The sequence below is a fragment of the Panthera onca genome, chromosome D1 (genome assembly GCF_046562875.1).
Source record: "Panthera onca isolate mPanOnc1 chromosome D1, mPanOnc1 haplotype 2, whole genome shotgun sequence".
Taxonomy (NCBI): domain Eukaryota; kingdom Metazoa; phylum Chordata; class Mammalia; order Carnivora; family Felidae; genus Panthera; species Panthera onca.
This window is the reverse complement of record NC_138348.1, coordinates 7,818,035-7,832,058: the sequence shown is the minus strand read 5'-3', so window position 1 is coordinate 7,832,058 and position 14,024 is coordinate 7,818,035. Positions and strand designations below refer to the sequence as shown.

At 59.8% G+C, this 14,024-nt stretch overlaps 3 protein-coding genes across 4 annotated transcripts; 2 read left to right on the top strand and 1 right to left on the bottom strand.

Annotated features, from left to right (window-relative positions):
• The first annotated feature begins 217 nt into the window (after positions 1 to 217).
• On the top strand, positions 218 to 8,464 carry ESRRA (estrogen related receptor alpha). Of its 2 annotated transcripts, none has more exons than XM_060607040.3 (7): positions 218 to 440; positions 1,958 to 2,294; positions 5,612 to 5,728; positions 5,875 to 6,003; positions 6,417 to 6,584; positions 6,684 to 6,953; positions 7,407 to 8,464. In XM_060607040.3, the coding sequence occupies exons 2-7, from the start codon at positions 1,970 to 1,972 to the stop codon at positions 7,664 to 7,666; spliced, it is 1,269 nt and encodes a 422-aa protein (XP_060463023.1). In that variant the 5' UTR covers positions 218 to 440; positions 1,958 to 1,969; the 3' UTR covers positions 7,667 to 8,464. The 2 variants fall into 2 exon arrangements, with proteins under 2 accessions (XP_060463023.1, XP_060463024.2); XM_060607041.3 differs by lacking the exon at positions 218 to 440 and adding an exon at positions 1,115 to 1,462.
• On the bottom strand, positions 8,411 to 9,312 carry TRMT112 (tRNA methyltransferase activator subunit 11-2). Its single transcript, XM_060607043.3, has 4 exons — positions 9,154 to 9,312; positions 8,969 to 9,070; positions 8,752 to 8,841; positions 8,411 to 8,668 (listed from the first exon to the last, which is right to left on the bottom strand). The coding sequence occupies exons 1-4, from the start codon at positions 9,229 to 9,231 to the stop codon at positions 8,561 to 8,563; spliced, it is 378 nt and encodes a 125-aa protein (XP_060463026.1). The 5' UTR covers positions 9,232 to 9,312; the 3' UTR covers positions 8,411 to 8,560.
• A 526-nt stretch (positions 9,313 to 9,838) lies between these two features.
• Positions 9,839 to 13,352, top strand: PRDX5 (peroxiredoxin 5). The gene is made up of 6 exons (XM_060607044.3): positions 9,839 to 10,134; positions 11,622 to 11,756; positions 12,504 to 12,635; positions 12,719 to 12,757; positions 12,926 to 12,987; positions 13,097 to 13,352. Exons 1-6 carry the CDS (start codon positions 9,940 to 9,942, stop codon positions 13,200 to 13,202), a joined length of 669 nt encoding a protein of 222 aa, XP_060463027.2. The 5' UTR covers positions 9,839 to 9,939; the 3' UTR covers positions 13,203 to 13,352.
• Positions 13,353 to 14,024: the final 672 nt, after the last annotated feature.

Here is a 14,024-nt window from a genome sequence, read left to right as displayed (position 1 = left end):
GCCGAGTCTCCTCTGGCCCCTCCCCCTTGGCGGCCGCCTCCCCGAGTGCGCCAATCTGGCTCGGCGGCGGTGGGCGGGACCTTCGTGAAGGCCCGCCCGCTGGCTTCGCCGGCTCCGCCTCGACCGGTCCGGGCACGCAGGCGCTGCCTGCCCCACTTGTCTGATTAGCATAGGGCGCCGAGCCCCGCCCCCTGCTTTGCATGCGCACGGCCGGCCCCACCCCCGCTGTCAGCTGGAGGAAGCAGAGTAGGAAGCGGCCGCGATGTCCTTTTGTGTCCTACAAGCCGCCGGCGGCGCCGCCGAGTGAGGGGACGCGGCGCGGCGGGGCGGTGCGGCCCGAGGAGGCGGCGGAGGAGGGGCCGCTCGCGGCCCCAGGCTCACCCCGGCGCTCCGGGCCGCTCGGCCCCCATGCCTGCCCGCCCGCCCTGCCGGAGCCCCAGGTCCGGGGGCGGAGGGGAGCGCCGCTGGGGGGGTGGACGGGCGGGGCGCGGGGGCCATGTGCGAGCGCGGTTGGGAGGCGGGCGGGGGGGCGGGCTCCGGGCGGGTCCGGCTCCAGGACCAGCCCGGGTCACGGTTGGGACCGGGTCGAGAGCCAGACGGGGTTAGGGTCTGGGCGGGATCCGGCGTTCAGGTCTTAGTGCGTCGGCCCGGGACAGGGGCCGGTTCTGGCTCGGGCTGCAGGTCCTGGCCAGGGTCAGGCTTGGGCCTCGGGTCCAGTCCCAGGGCAGGGTTCAATCCGGCACCTGGAGCAAGTCGAAGTCCCAGGGGCGGGCCGGGGTGGAAGATAGGGAGGGTTCCCTGTTGGAGAAGGGGCTTTGAAGACCACGTGGGGGCGCTCAAAGGGGCCTTGGGCCACCCTCCTCTCTGGGTCAAAGGTCATCGCACCGGCGGGGGAGAACTTCCTCCTCCTTGGCGCTCCCCATTTACTTCCTGATAACCTGATAGAGGTCCCCCGCGGGCGGAGGGGGAGGGGAGGCGAAGCAACTTTAGGCAACTTCCCGTAGGTGTGCGCAGGTTGGGGGGGGGGGGGGGGCGGGGCGCCCCAGAGGTGGAAGATTCTGCGGCAGCGGGAATGGAAGAGTGAATGTGCTTCCCGGGGGTTGGGGGTGGGGTGGGGTGTAAGGAGGTGGAGCCGCGTCCGCGGGTGGGCAGGGGATTGGCATGCTTGGGCAGGAGGGGCGGTGTGTCAGGTGTGGAAAGGCTCTGAGTGTGTTCCCAGAAGTCTATGCCAGTGTGTGTCGGTGTGGGGGGGCATGGTGAGTGGGAGTGAGTTTGTGTGGGGGGGGTGATTGTGAGCCTTGAGTGTGACTTTGTTTATGGGGTGTGAACTTTGGGGGGAGTGCGTGAAGATTAATGGGAGCACGAGTGAGAGGTGGGGTCTGGGGAAGGCCATGGGTGAGGCATGGGAAGTGCCCCGCAGAGAGTGAGCATGTGTGAGCATGTGAAGACACCTAGAACCCAGGTGAGTGGGAGTGTGTGAACCCACACTTGTGAGCACATCAACTGCCCTTGTGTGCCTGGTTTGCGCTTCTGAATGGAGGACACCCAGGTGAGGGGGAGGTCATGGAGGTCCCCAACATCTGGTGAAAATTGAGAGGTACCTTGCTACTGGCTGGGGATTCCAGAAGGGGTTGAAGATTGCCTGGGGACTAAGATTACCCCGCTTCCGGGCTCTGAGTGGGAGTAAGGAGTTTCCAGGCCTCCTCCGGGATCCCAAGTAGGAGACCTTGCCATCACTTACAGGCCCTGGAGGCTTTGGAGACTCTGTTCCCATAGCAACAGCTGGGGGGGGGGGCGTCTTCATGGGCAGCCCTTCCTTGGACTCTGCCCCCCTTCCCTCCCCCTCAGTGAGTCTGGAAGCCTGGCTCTAGGCCTGGGGTTGGGCAACCCGGGTGGCACGGTGTCTCCACCCCCCATCCCAGTGTCTCCCTGTGACCTGACAGGTCTCTCCCTGCAGGTGACCAGCGCCATGTCCAGCCAGGTGGTGGGCATTGAGCCTCTCTACATCAAGGCAGAGCCAGCCAGCCCCGACAGCCCAAAGGGTTCCTCGGAGACCGAGACCGAGCCCCCAGTGGCCCTGGCCCCTGGCCCAGCTCCCACCCGCTGCCTCCCAGGCCACAAGGAAGAGGAGGATGGGGAGGGGGCTGGGCCTGGCGAGCAGGGTGGTGGGAAGCTGGTGCTCAGCTCCCTGCCCAAACGCCTCTGCCTGGTCTGTGGGGATGTGGCCTCCGGCTACCACTATGGTGTGGCGTCCTGTGAGGCCTGCAAAGCCTTCTTCAAGAGGACCATCCAGGGTGAGCCCCCACCACACTCCTATGCCCTTTGCCCTCTGGGCCTAGAGTCCCCCAACGGGTGGCAGTAGGCCCCCAGACAGCTGCAGTACAACTTGGGGTTCCCGGGTTCCTCCTACCTCCTGGGAATGCCATTTTGCTACAAAGTGAAAGCTACCAGGATGTGTTGATGGATTGGAGGTGGAACGTGAGAGAGGCCTCGGGAAGCCTTCTTAGGTTTCTGGGTACCGTAGGCCTAGCACCTTCCACAGTGGCTCTGAAGAATTTGAGGCAGACTCTGCCCGCTCCAAAATGTTCTTCTAGCTTCTGGCAGCTGCTCACCTCTCAGCAGCATAGAACATTCCCCTTTGGTGGATTTCCCCAAAGCAGCAGCAGCAGCAGCAGCAGCACAAGGCAGGTTTTTATGGGTAACTGAGAGCAGCTACGTCATATTTCAGCACCTAACTTTAAAAAGACTTTTTAGGTAAAACAGGCCTGCTGCCAGTTCTTGCTGAATTCTTCTCACTCAGGGAAAACCTAGCAAAACATGAGTGAGCAAGACGGAGACATAATAAGCATTACTTGAGATGTGCTCGTTCCTTCTGTTTTTATGGCAATCACTGGTTACTTCAGGGCTTAGATACCGTGTACTTTTGGGGAGCATTTCTTGAGGGCTTACCCTAAGCCAGGCACTGTGCCCTCTATACGTCTGATCTGTTACTCCCCCGGCAACCCATAAGGTGCCAGCACTGGGACCATGGCGGAGGCCCAGGAAGCTTTTTAAAACCTTGTTCGAGTCCCACAGGTAGAAAATGGCAGAACCGGGATTTGAACTTGGGTCGATTTAGGTCCGCCGCTGACTGCTGCCTCTGCTTATGACTTATAACTGAACTTCGGACCGATGGCTCCCAGTGGGTTGTGACGTTCCAGTGGGTTTTGATCTGGCCAAGACCCACTGCTCTAAAACCACTTGTGCTCTCTTCTGGTTCTGAAGGTCAGTGAACTAACAGGTTCTACCCACCCTGGAACCTTTCACTCTCCGTTGACTCGGTTGACAAATCTTTACTGAGCGCTAGCCGTAAATAGCAAGTTTTTTTTTTTTGGTTTTTTTTTTTTGATTTTTAATGTTTTTATGTTTGCGAGACAGAGAGACAGAAAGAGCGTGCGCGTGAGGCGGGGAGGGGCAGAGAGGGAGGGAGACACAGAATCCGAAGCAGGCTCCCGCGCTCTCAGCCGTCAGCACAGAGCCCGACGCGGGGCTCGAACTCACGGACCTGAGCCGAAGTCAGATGCTTGACTGACTGAGCTACCCAGGCGCCCCAATGGCAATCACTTGTTGAGCATTTGGGCGCTGTGAACCATGCTGCCTGTGTTAACTGCGATATTCCCTTGAGTTCTCACCGGCCATCTTTGTAGAAAGTCCTGTTTTTATCCTAGTTTTATCGCTGGGAAAACTGAGGGGTTGAGGGCTTAGGTACGGGACTTGCCCGAGGTCACACGGTCGGTAAGTGGTAGGGTCGGGATGGGCCTCCAGAGCCCTTGTTCCTCACAGACCTGCGCTTGGCTGTCCCGGCCACTGTTTCAGGCGTGGGGACCTAGCTGGGACGGTGGCAGAACCGCTCCCGTCCTGAAGCCACTTTCATTGTAGCAGAGGGGAGCGAGAAAATGGTGAGCTGCACAGAAGTGTCGTAGTACGGCCGTTGCACGTGTCGCAGGGGGACGAGGAGGATGTGTGCCAAGGAACCTGGCCGGGCTGGGGGCTCTCCTGGAGGTCTTCCCCGAGGAGGTGTCTTGAGCTGTGCACGCAGGCCTGGATATGGGGCATAGGAGAAGGCACACCGTGGGAAGGAATGCGCGGGCCAAGGGCGCGTTGGCTGGCTGCGTCACTCAGGCCTCGTGGTAGCCCCGTGGGGCCGGGAGGGCCACCACGCGTTCATTCAGCCAGTTGTTAGGACCTGCACTACAGCCAGGCCCTGTTCTCGCGCTCGGCGATCTTGGCCGTCATGAAGCAGACGCCGGAGCGGGAAGACAGAGAACGAAGATGCCTACGTGCGTAGCTGGTGCGGAGAGCTGCTGAGAAGCCGTCAGGCAGGGACAAGCAGCCGAAGCCCGCAGAAGGGCACCTGACACTCTCACAGCAAGGGGGGGGGGGGCGGGGGGGGGGGCTGTAGGCCTCATCGGCCTTGCTCGGGCTTTAACCCGGAAGGGAAATCACTGGAGGGTTTTGGGCAAGGTTGGGGCGGGATCTGACTTGAGTTTAAGGGGTTGCCTCTGGCACCCGTGTCCACACTCGCTGAAGGAGAAAAGGACAGAGGAGGCGACCAGCACGAGGTGCAGTGAGGTGATGGTAAACTGGGGTCGAGGATAAGAAGCGGGTGCCCGGGCAGAACGGGTCAGCGTCTGGAACCTACGAGGAGGTCAAGCTGGCCCCGGCTTTGTTGACCGGTTCGGTTTGGGTGTGAGAGGAGATGTTCTTCTGGATTTCTGCCCGAGGACCTGGACGGATGGAGCTGCGGGTGTTGGGACTGGTGGGTCCGGGGCTCCTTTTAGGACAGGTTAAGTTTGCAATGCCTTCTAGACGTACAAGATGTCAAGGAGGCAGTAGAATAGAAGTCTAGCATTCACGCGGGTCTGGAGATAGAAATTGGAAGGCCCACGACTGGTGAGCTCACTATGGGATCTGAGTCAGGGGGGACAGGGTCCAAGGGCAGCCCTGGGGTTCTCCAACGGAAGAGAAACCAGGAATGTGGCGTTCTAAATTTTTTTTTTTTTTTTACGTTTATTCATTTTTGAGAGACAGAGAGAGCACAAGTGGGGAGGGGCAGAGAGAGAAGGAGACAGAATCCGAAGCAGGCTCCAGGCTCTGAGCTGTCAGCACAGAGCCCCGACGCGGGGCTCGAACTCACAAACCGTGAGATCATGACCTGAGCCGAAGTTGGACGCTCAACCGACTGAGCCACCCAGGCACCCCAGGAATGTGGCATTCTAGAGGCAAAAGACAAAAAGCGTTCATGTTTGTAGGAGCAGGACACGATCCGCAGCATTAGATGCTCCTCTAGGCCGAGTAAGATGAGGAGAGCAGCTGGGGGCAGGAGGGCCCAGAGATGCAGCTTGACAAGAGGCTCGGGGTGGAGATCAGCCTCCTGGCTCCCCCGGTCCCAGGCTTCCCTTGCCCAGGGAAGGGGCCCGGGGGGGCCGTTCCCCTCACTGCCCCGCTCCCGGCACCCCTGCTCTCTCTAGACCTGCGCTTGCCCGGGGCGGGGGGAGGGGGCGGGAGTCGGGGCTCTCCTGTCTTCTGGGCCCTGGGAGGCCGCCACTGGAGCTCTGCCTCTTTCTGGCAGGGAGCATCGAGTACAGCTGTCCGGCCTCCAACGAGTGCGAGATCACCAAGCGGAGACGCAAGGCTTGCCAGGCCTGTCGCTTCACCAAGTGCCTGCGGGTGGGCATGCTCAAGGAGGGTGAGCGCTGGGCAGGGGCCCGGGTGCCTAGGGCTGGGGTGGGCAAGGCCTGGGAAGTTCTGGTGGACTCAACTGGGCAGGGGGGCTCTGTAGAGCAAGTACCCCCCCCCCAGTCCCGTGGACACAGCGCTGTCCTGCAATTCAAGGAGTGCGTCTGGACCGTGTGCGGGGAGGGCGGCAGAAGTACAAGCGGCGGCCAGAGGTGGACCCACTGCCCTTCCCGGGCTCCTTCCCTGCGGGACCCCTGGCGGGAGCTGGAGGCCCTCGGAAAACCGGTGAGAGCTGGAGGTCCTTGGAGCTCTAGGGTTGGGGTGGGGCCAGGACACGAGAGGCCCGTTAGGTGTCAGTGCCCCCAGAGCAGTAGTTATCTTGGGCACCAGGACCCCAATTTTCCCTTCGTCTGTTCCCATTTCCCTGAAGACGTGTGTTTGAAAATACCTTTTTGTCACCAGTCCCTGAGTCGCACAGCTGGGCACAGGGACCGGTTTTTCTCACACTCTGAACTTGGCCGTGGACTTGGCTTTCCCCTGGGAAGTAGTGAGAGCCCTTCCTGGAGACAGGTGTCCCAAGAGTGGCTGGCCAGCGGCTCCTCAGAAGGCCATTGGGGAAGGAATTCTGGGAAGATGCTGGACCCCGAAGGGGCCTGCAAGGTGATGCATTCGAGTGCCTTTTCCAACTGTCACTGCAGCCCCAGTAAATGCACTGGTGTCCCATCTGCTGGTGGTTGAGCCTGAGAAGCTGTATGCCATGCCTGACCCAGCGGGCCCTGACGGACACCTCCCGGCCGTGGCTACCCTCTGTGACCTCTTTGACCGGGAGATCGTGGTCACCATCAGCTGGGCCAAGAGCATCCCAGGTAAAGGGGCCAGGTGACGTGGGGCTTCCCTGTGTAGGCCAGGCCACGCCTGGCTCTGACGAACTTGCTCAGCCAGGTCTGCTTCCCACTGTCCTCCAGGCTTCTCGTCACTGTCCCTGTCTGACCAGATGTCAGTGCTGCAGAGCGTATGGATGGAGGTCTTGGTGTTGGGCGTGGCCCAGCGCTCGCTGCCACTGCAGGATGAGCTGGCCTTCGCCGAGGACCTGGTCCTGGATGAAGAGGGAGCGCGAGCAGCCGGCTTGGGGGAACTCGGGGCTGCCCTGCTGCAGCTGGTGAGGCGACTGCAGGCCCTGAGGCTGGAGCGTGAGGAGTATGTCCTGCTGAAAGCCCTGGCCCTTGCCAATTCAGGTGAGTCCGGGGCAGGCAGGGACAGGGGTCTCCCTAAGGCCTTCCAGCTTGCAGCTCTGATGGTGGCCCGGTCTCATCTTGCCGACCGGGAAAACTGGGGCTTAGGGAAGAAGGGTGGTTTGTTCAAAGTCACGAAGAAGGCGAGGGCAGGCCCAGGAACCGCATGTAGGGTTTTGAGCTCTAGTGTCGTCCTCACATGGAAAGGCGAACGATTTAGTGGAGGGGAAGGCGGGGAGGACAAGAGGTGGCCATAGTTGCGGGGGGCGGGGCGGGGGGGGCGGGGGGGAAGTGTGGGCCCTGGCTCACGGGCAGGGGCAGGGAGTTGGTGCCCCAGCCAGCCCCTCGAACCTGTGCCTGGCTTCTCAGGCCCCATCCAAGGGTGCCCAAGCAGGTGTTGGCAGTGCCCTTTCTGGAGCTGGCCCACGTCAGCCTCGTTCTCCTCCCTCCTTGCAGACTCTGTGCACATCGAGGATGCCGAGGCCGTGGAGCAGCTGCGAGAAGCTCTACACGAGGCCCTGCTGGAGTACGAAGCAGGCCGGGCGGGCCCCGGAGGGGGTGCCGAGCGGCGGCGGGCAGGCAGGCTGCTGCTCACATTACCACTCCTTCGCCAGACAGCGGGCAAAGTGCTGGCCCATTTCTATGGGGTGAAGCTGGAGGGCAAGGTGCCCATGCACAAGCTCTTCTTGGAGATGCTCGAGGCCATGATGGACTGAGGCAAGGGTGGGCATGGGTGGGGGTGCTGGCAGGACCCGCCCAGTATGGGGTCAGCCCCAAGGGGGCAGAGCTGGGGTCTGGGCAGAGCCACAGCCTGCTGGCAGGGCCAGGGCAATACCATCAGCCCCTGGGAGCAGGCCCTACGCCCTCCCCTCCCCCCTCCCAGGGGGTCTTAGAAGCTGGGAACGTGTGTGTCCAGGCTCTGGGCACAGTGCTGTCCCTTGCAAGCCATAACGTGCCCCCAGAGTGTTAAGGGGGCCTTGCGGAAGCCATAGGGGGCTGCAGGGGACGTATTTGGGGGGGGGGGGGCAGAAGCCTGATCTCAGGGAGGGAAGGGAGTGGAGGCCACAGTCTCCCAGTGGGTGATGCTTTTGCTGCTGCTTAATCCAACCCCCTCTCCAGAGCAGAGGGGTTTTTGGAGAGCAAAGGCCCCTGCCCCCTTCGCTCCTCTCCTCATCATTTGCATTGGGCATTACTGCCCCCCCTTGAAGCAATAACTCCAAGCAGGCTCCAGCCCCTGGACCCCTGGGGTGGCCAGGGTCCCCCCCCCCCCCCATCAGCTCCCACCCGGCCTCCTCAGGGGGTAGGGGGAGCACTGCCTCTATGCCCTGCAGAGCAATAACACTATATTTATTTTTGGGTTTGGCCAGGGAGGTGCAGGGACATAGGGCAAGCCAGGGCCCAGAGCCCTTGGCTGTACAGAGACTCTATTTTAATGTATATTTGCTGCAAAAAGAAACCGCTTTTGGTTTTGAACCTTTAATGAGAAAAAAAAAAATATATCGAGCTCAAGAACACTGTTTTGCGTATCACTGGCTCAAGGGTTGGGGATACACATGATCTTGAACTAAGATATACACAATTACAGAATGAAAAACTAGCGACTCGCACGATTAAGTCTCAGTTTCCTCATCGCTCAGCAGCATGTTGGGGATCCCACGACTGATGGGAAACAGACGTCCAGACTCTGGGCACTGCAGGGTGCCCTCCAACACATCCACCTGCGGGAAAGCGGGACACAGAGCTGAGCACTTGAAGCATCGGCCTGACTGGCCGGGGAAACGGGCGATGGGCAGGTTCTCACCTCCAGCAGCACGTGGTGCATCTTCCTCAGAAACTTCTCGTCATGCTCATACCCTTCAATCGGCTCTTTGGGTACCTCGACCAGGTGCAACTGTGGGCAAAGGCCTAAATCACCTCTGGGCATGCCGACACTTGCCAGGCTACCTGGCCTGCGGTGAGACCGACCCCGTCCACCCCCCCCACTCAGGGCGAGCACGGGCGTGGGGAAGGGTCCTCACGGTATCCGCCGCCTCCAGAAGCGCCGCCCACTCCACCTTGGGTATCATACGCGCCACGAAGTCGGGGTTGAACTCCACGGGGTTGATGCGGACCTCGGTGGCCTGCGGGGCGGAGGGGTTTTGTGAGGCCGGGGCCGGATCCTGGTCCCCCAGGACACGGGCGCGAGACTGCCCCCGGCCGATACCTGGAGGCGCAGAGGGAAGCCACGGGGCCCCACCCCCCGCACATGCGAGCTCAGCAGGTTGTGGGTGAGCAGCTTCATGTCGCCAAAACGGAATCTCCCCAGGCCGGAACCGGAAAAAGCTAGAAACTCCGTGGCATCACTTCCGGGGCCGCTCCAGTCTCTGTCCTATTGGACGGCTTGGAGGAGCGGAAGTGACGGAATGCTGGAGCTTCTCGTGCTAGCCGGAGAGGTATTGGAAAAAGCTTGGTCGAATCACGCGCTGCTACCGGAAGCGTCTCGGCAGGTGATGGCTACGGCGCAGGCCCAGTGGTTTCCATTCGCTACAAATCATGCATAGTGTAAATCACATGTAAAGCCGCCGCAATGCAGGGGTCTTCGTTGAATGCAAAATAAGCCATGTTTTTCTCCCACGCGGGCGCCTGACACCCTCGTCTCCCGCCCCTCAATTCCGGTTAAGGAAAAGAAACACTGCAGGAATCCGTAAATGAGGCACATCAAAACAGCGACACCCCCACCCTTGTATGCAAATAAGTTGCGCGGCCGCCGGAAACTCCGCCCCTTGGCTGCTGCCCCCGTGGTCCAGCCCCAAATGTAAATAAGCCGAGCGTAGCGTCCCGGGAGCACCGCCCCTGCACGGGCCCCTACGCCTGCGCGGTGGAGGAGGCTCGCCGGGGGCGGGCGAAGCCGAGGCTCCGCCTTTCGCGGGGTCCCGCGGGGGCGCTTAGCGCCAGGCCCCGCCTCCTGCCGAGGCTCGGGCCTGGGGGCGGAGCGATTGTGGCCTCTGGTATGGGCATGCAGTTGGCTGGGCTGCGTCTTCTAGGTGGCAGGGCGGGCTCAGCTCTCGTCCGGGCGACTGCCATCGGGTCGGCTGCATCGGCGGCGGCGGCGAGAGCAGGAGGGTATCGGCGACGAGGAGGGGAGTGGACGCTCGGAGGGGCTTGCGGTTTCAGAAGCGCCGCCCCAGCTATGGCCCCAATCAAGGTGACCGCTGGCCGGGCTCTGCCTGACCTCCCCTCCCGCCCGTCTTCCCAGTGTTCTCCGTCCCGGTGATCGGGAGGAGAATCACCCTCTTTCCTGCCCTCCGGACCGCTGCCCGCCGCGCTGGACTCTTCCGTAGTTCTCCCTCATCCCCCTCAGCGAGACCCCGTGCATGCCCCATATCCACCCGTCCCCCTTTCACTTCCACCCTGCGACACCTTGTGACGGGTCTCCACCATTTTCAGGCGATTGAAAACCATGGCCTCCTGCGCCTTCTGGAACCATCTCCTTTGTCCAGGGCCCCCTTTCAACCCCCATACATGTCCCTCCCCCCCCAACCCCGTACCCTCTTGTACGTTTTTGTTCTATCGCAGGGCATCGTTCTTCACCCATCGTTTGAAACAAGTGTTTTTTGTGAAAGCCAATATTGTGCCTCCCCCCATTCCACTTCTCCCGTGGCTAATTCCCACTCTTCTCCGAGTCTTTCACCCCTCATCTGGAACCATCCCCTGCTCCTTGCAACCACCCCCTCCTTCCCCTTCCACACTCTTCTGAGACCTCCTCCTCCTCCTGCTTACTCCTCCTCCCAATCCCTGACACGCCCTTCTTTTGCTTGCCTCCTCTGGCTCCACGAAGCCCTCACACACTCCCAGGCAGACTGATCCATCCCTTTTGAGAGATTCCTTTTTAAAAAACGTTCATTTATTTGTTTTTGAGAAAGAGAGAGTGGGGGAGAGACAGAGAGAGAGAGAGAGAGAGAGGGAGAGAGCGAATCCCTAAGCAGGCTGCACGCTTTTAGCACGGTGCCCGAATCGGGGCTCAAACTCACAAACCCTGAGATCGTGACCTGAGCAGAAATCATCAGTCCCACGCTTAACCAACTGAGCCACCCAGGTGCCCCGAGAGATTCCTTTTATTTTATACTTCCCTCCCAACCCCGTCTCCTCCCCTCCCCCCTCCCCCCTCCCTACAGGCAACTTTCTCACCTTCCTTTGCCCTCCGTTTTCTCTTCCTGGGGGCTGGATGCTCAGACCTGGCCGGGGTCCTCTCCCTCCTGTTGCCACGGTCTCCTCCTCACCCCCAAATGGAGCCCTTGCCCTTCCTCCCCTGCCCATCTATCCCACTTCATTATGGTCAGAAAAGTGGGTTGTTGACTCAATCCCTTGCAACTCCCAGAGAGGCCTTCTCTCCTTTTTTCTGTTGTCACCAACAGGCTGGTAAAAGGAATAGGGCCACCTTGAAACCTGGGAGTAACTGGCGGGTGGGGGTGGGGAGGGGAGGGTCACAGGGAGGGACCTCTGGAAGCTTGGACAGGTTGGGACATTCCAACTCTATCAACTCCAATCCACCAGGAGCAATTGCCAGGTCTGGTTTCTCGCCCTACCCTTGGCCTCCCTTATGCACCCCCTCATTTCCCTCCTCATCTAGTCAATCTCCCCTGGTAACTTACCAGGTAACCAACTAACTCCTTACCAAATCCTTCCGTCTAGGTAGGAGAGGCCATCCCTTCGGTGGAGGTTTTCGAAGGGGAACCTGGGAACAAGGTGAACCTGGCAGAGCTGTTCAAGGGCAAGAAGGGAGTGCTGTTTGGAGTCCCTGGGGCCTTTACCCCTGGCTGTTCCAAGGTGAGACCTGCCTTCTGGGACTCCACAGTTGGAGTCTTGTGCCCACGTCTGTGTTGTTCGTCTGTGTTGTTCGTAGGTCTTCCGTGTAGTCCTAGGGCAGTTTGCAACAAGATTATGCAGGTGAGGGGCCCCTGGGTGGCTCAGCCGGTTAAGTGTCCGACTTGGGCTCAGGTCATGATCTCGCAGTTTGTGAGTTCAAGCCCCGCATCAGGCTCTGTGCTGACAGCTTGCTCCGAGCGTGGAGCCTGCTTCAGCTTCTGTCTCCCTTTCTCTCTGCCCCTCTCCCATTCTCCCTCTCTCTCTCTCTCTCTCTCTCTCTCTCTCTCAAAAATAAACATTAAAAAATTTTTTTTTTAAAAAGTAGGCAGGTGAAGGACACCAGAGCCTTCAGAAAATCTGGGGAGGCTGTGAAACAGTAGTGGTGCCAGGAATGTGGGAGAAAAGGGTTTTGTAATCAAATCCAACATCTCTTATTGATTTTGCCGGCGAGGGGCTCTACGGAAGACCTTTGGGACTGGGGTAAATAAACTATAGTCCTGTCCACAGGAAGTTCCTGGTGGCCACAGACCACTTAAGTTTGGATCCGAGCTTCCTTGTGGCCAAGGCAAGAAGGAAGTGTGGCTTACACACTTCTCATTGTTGGATCAAAGGTGTCAGAGAGGGAAGTGAGGGTGGCCTGGAGATCAAGGGGAGGTTGAAGAGCCGAGGCAAGTATCCCCGGGCTGACCCTTCGTTTCCCCCTCCTAGACCCACCTGCCAGGATTTGTGGAGCAGGCTGAGGCTCTGAAGGCCAAAGGGGTCCAGGTGATAGCCTGCCTGAGCGTTAATGATGTCTTTGTCACCGAAGAGTGGGGACGAGCTCACAACTCTGGAGGCAAGGTGAGGTGTGGGTGCTGTTGGGGGGGGGGGGCGGTCAGGGGCCAGGTATGGGATTTTTCTTTTGACCTTTACTTCCTCCTTAGGTTAGGCTCTTGGCTGACCCCACAGGGGCCTTTGGGAAGGTGAGTGTACCCCTGCAACCCCCACCCTAGAGGGTGATCCCTCTGCCAGGCTTTGGATACAGGAACTTGGAGGCTAATACGGGGAGCAGCTGGGTGTGTGTGGGGTGGGGTGGGGGTGCTTGGTCTGTTCTGGAAGTTTCTAGGTCTTGTCTCTGCCTTTCCTTTTAGGAGACAGGTTTGTTACTAGATGATTCTCTGGTGTCTCTCTTTGGAAACCGACGGCTCAAGAGGTAAAAGTGGGAGGGTCCCCCTGTGGGGTTCCCCTGCCGCCCCTCCAAGCTCCATTCCCAGCCTCCAGGCCCAGGCCGCTGCAGTTGGCCCGGTCTCTCCTTCTGGCAGGTTCTCCATGGTGGTAGAAGATGGCGTAGTGAAGTCCTTGAATGTGGAACCGGATGGTACAGGCCTCACCTGCAGCCTGGCCTCCAACATCATCTCGCAGCTCTGAGACCCTGGGCCCAGACATACTCTTTCTCCCCTTCCCAGTCTCACCTGCACAGCCCCGGACAGAGGGCTCCGGTCCAAACCCAAGAGGGGCCAGTTCCCGGATGGGAACTTGGACCAAGGTTCTGCAATAAACATTTCTGGTTCACCTTTACTCCTTGGTTGTGTATTGCTGGTTGGTGAGGGCCAGGCCTGACGACAGTGACGGCTGTGAGACTATGGGCAGGGGCTGAAGGGGTGCTAATGGGGGACCCTGATGTAATTGAGGAGACAGTCGGGGAGAGCCTTTGAGTGAAATGTTAGGAAGCAGAGAAAGGGCCAGTGGTCTGAAAAACAAGGGAAAGAACGGTCTGTGCAGAGGCAGTATATCTGGAAGGGCTCTAGGCGGACAGAGCTTGGCTCGCAGCCACGGTTTGATCTCTGGGTGTTGGTTGATCTCACTTAAAATGTTTATCTATTTACTTTTGAGAGAGGAGAGAAAGAATCCGAAGCAGGCTCCAGGCTCCGAGCTGTCAGCACAGAGCCCGACGCGGGGCTCGAACGCACAAACCGCGAGATTGCAACCTGAGCCAAGTCGGGCGCCTAACCGACTGAGCCGCCCAGGCGACCCTTGGCTGATCTCATTCAGACCCTAAACCTCCGGGTGGGAGCTTTGGCTCGAGGCACCCACACCACCTGGGCCAAGCTTTAGCCCCACCGTTCTCGTAGATTCTGTTGAACCCCTCCCAGCCCAAAAGGGCTCTTGGCGCCTTGAAACCACCTGACGGGGGTACAAAGGGCACCGTCTCTGGGGGCAGTACTGATTGAGTCCAGGAAAGCTTCCCGG

Excerpts from the sequence above, each read along its gene's own strand:
- TRMT112 (XM_060607043.3), bottom strand. The coding sequence starts at position 9,231 with ATGAAGCTGCTCACCCACAACCTGCTGAGCTCGCATGTGCGGGGGGTG. Across the intron at positions 9,071-9,153 it reads GCTTCCCTCTGCGCCTCCAG|GCCACCGAGGTCCGCATCAA; the intron begins GTATCGGCCGGG and ends TCCGCCCCGCAG. Across the intron at positions 8,669-8,751 it reads TGCACCACGTGCTGCTGGAG|GTGGATGTGTTGGAGGGCAC; the intron begins GTGAGAACCTGC and ends GCTTTCCCGCAG.
- ESRRA (XM_060607041.3), top strand. The coding sequence starts at position 1,403 with ATGGGAAGTGCCCCGCAGAGAGTGAGCATGTGTGAGCATGTGAAGACA. Across the intron at positions 5,729-5,874 it reads GGTGGGCATGCTCAAGGAGG|GAGTGCGTCTGGACCGTGTG; the intron begins GTGAGCGCTGGG and ends CTGCAATTCAAG. Across the intron at positions 6,004-6,416 it reads TGGAGGCCCTCGGAAAACCG|CCCCAGTAAATGCACTGGTG; the intron begins GTGAGAGCTGGA and ends CTGTCACTGCAG.
- PRDX5 (XM_060607044.3), top strand. The coding sequence starts at position 9,940 with ATGGGCATGCAGTTGGCTGGGCTGCGTCTTCTAGGTGGCAGGGCGGGC. Across the intron at positions 11,757-12,503 it reads TTACCCCTGGCTGTTCCAAG|ACCCACCTGCCAGGATTTGT; the intron begins GTGAGACCTGCC and ends TCCCCCTCCTAG. Across the intron at positions 12,988-13,096 it reads GGAAACCGACGGCTCAAGAG|GTTCTCCATGGTGGTAGAAG; the intron begins GTAAAAGTGGGA and ends TCCTTCTGGCAG.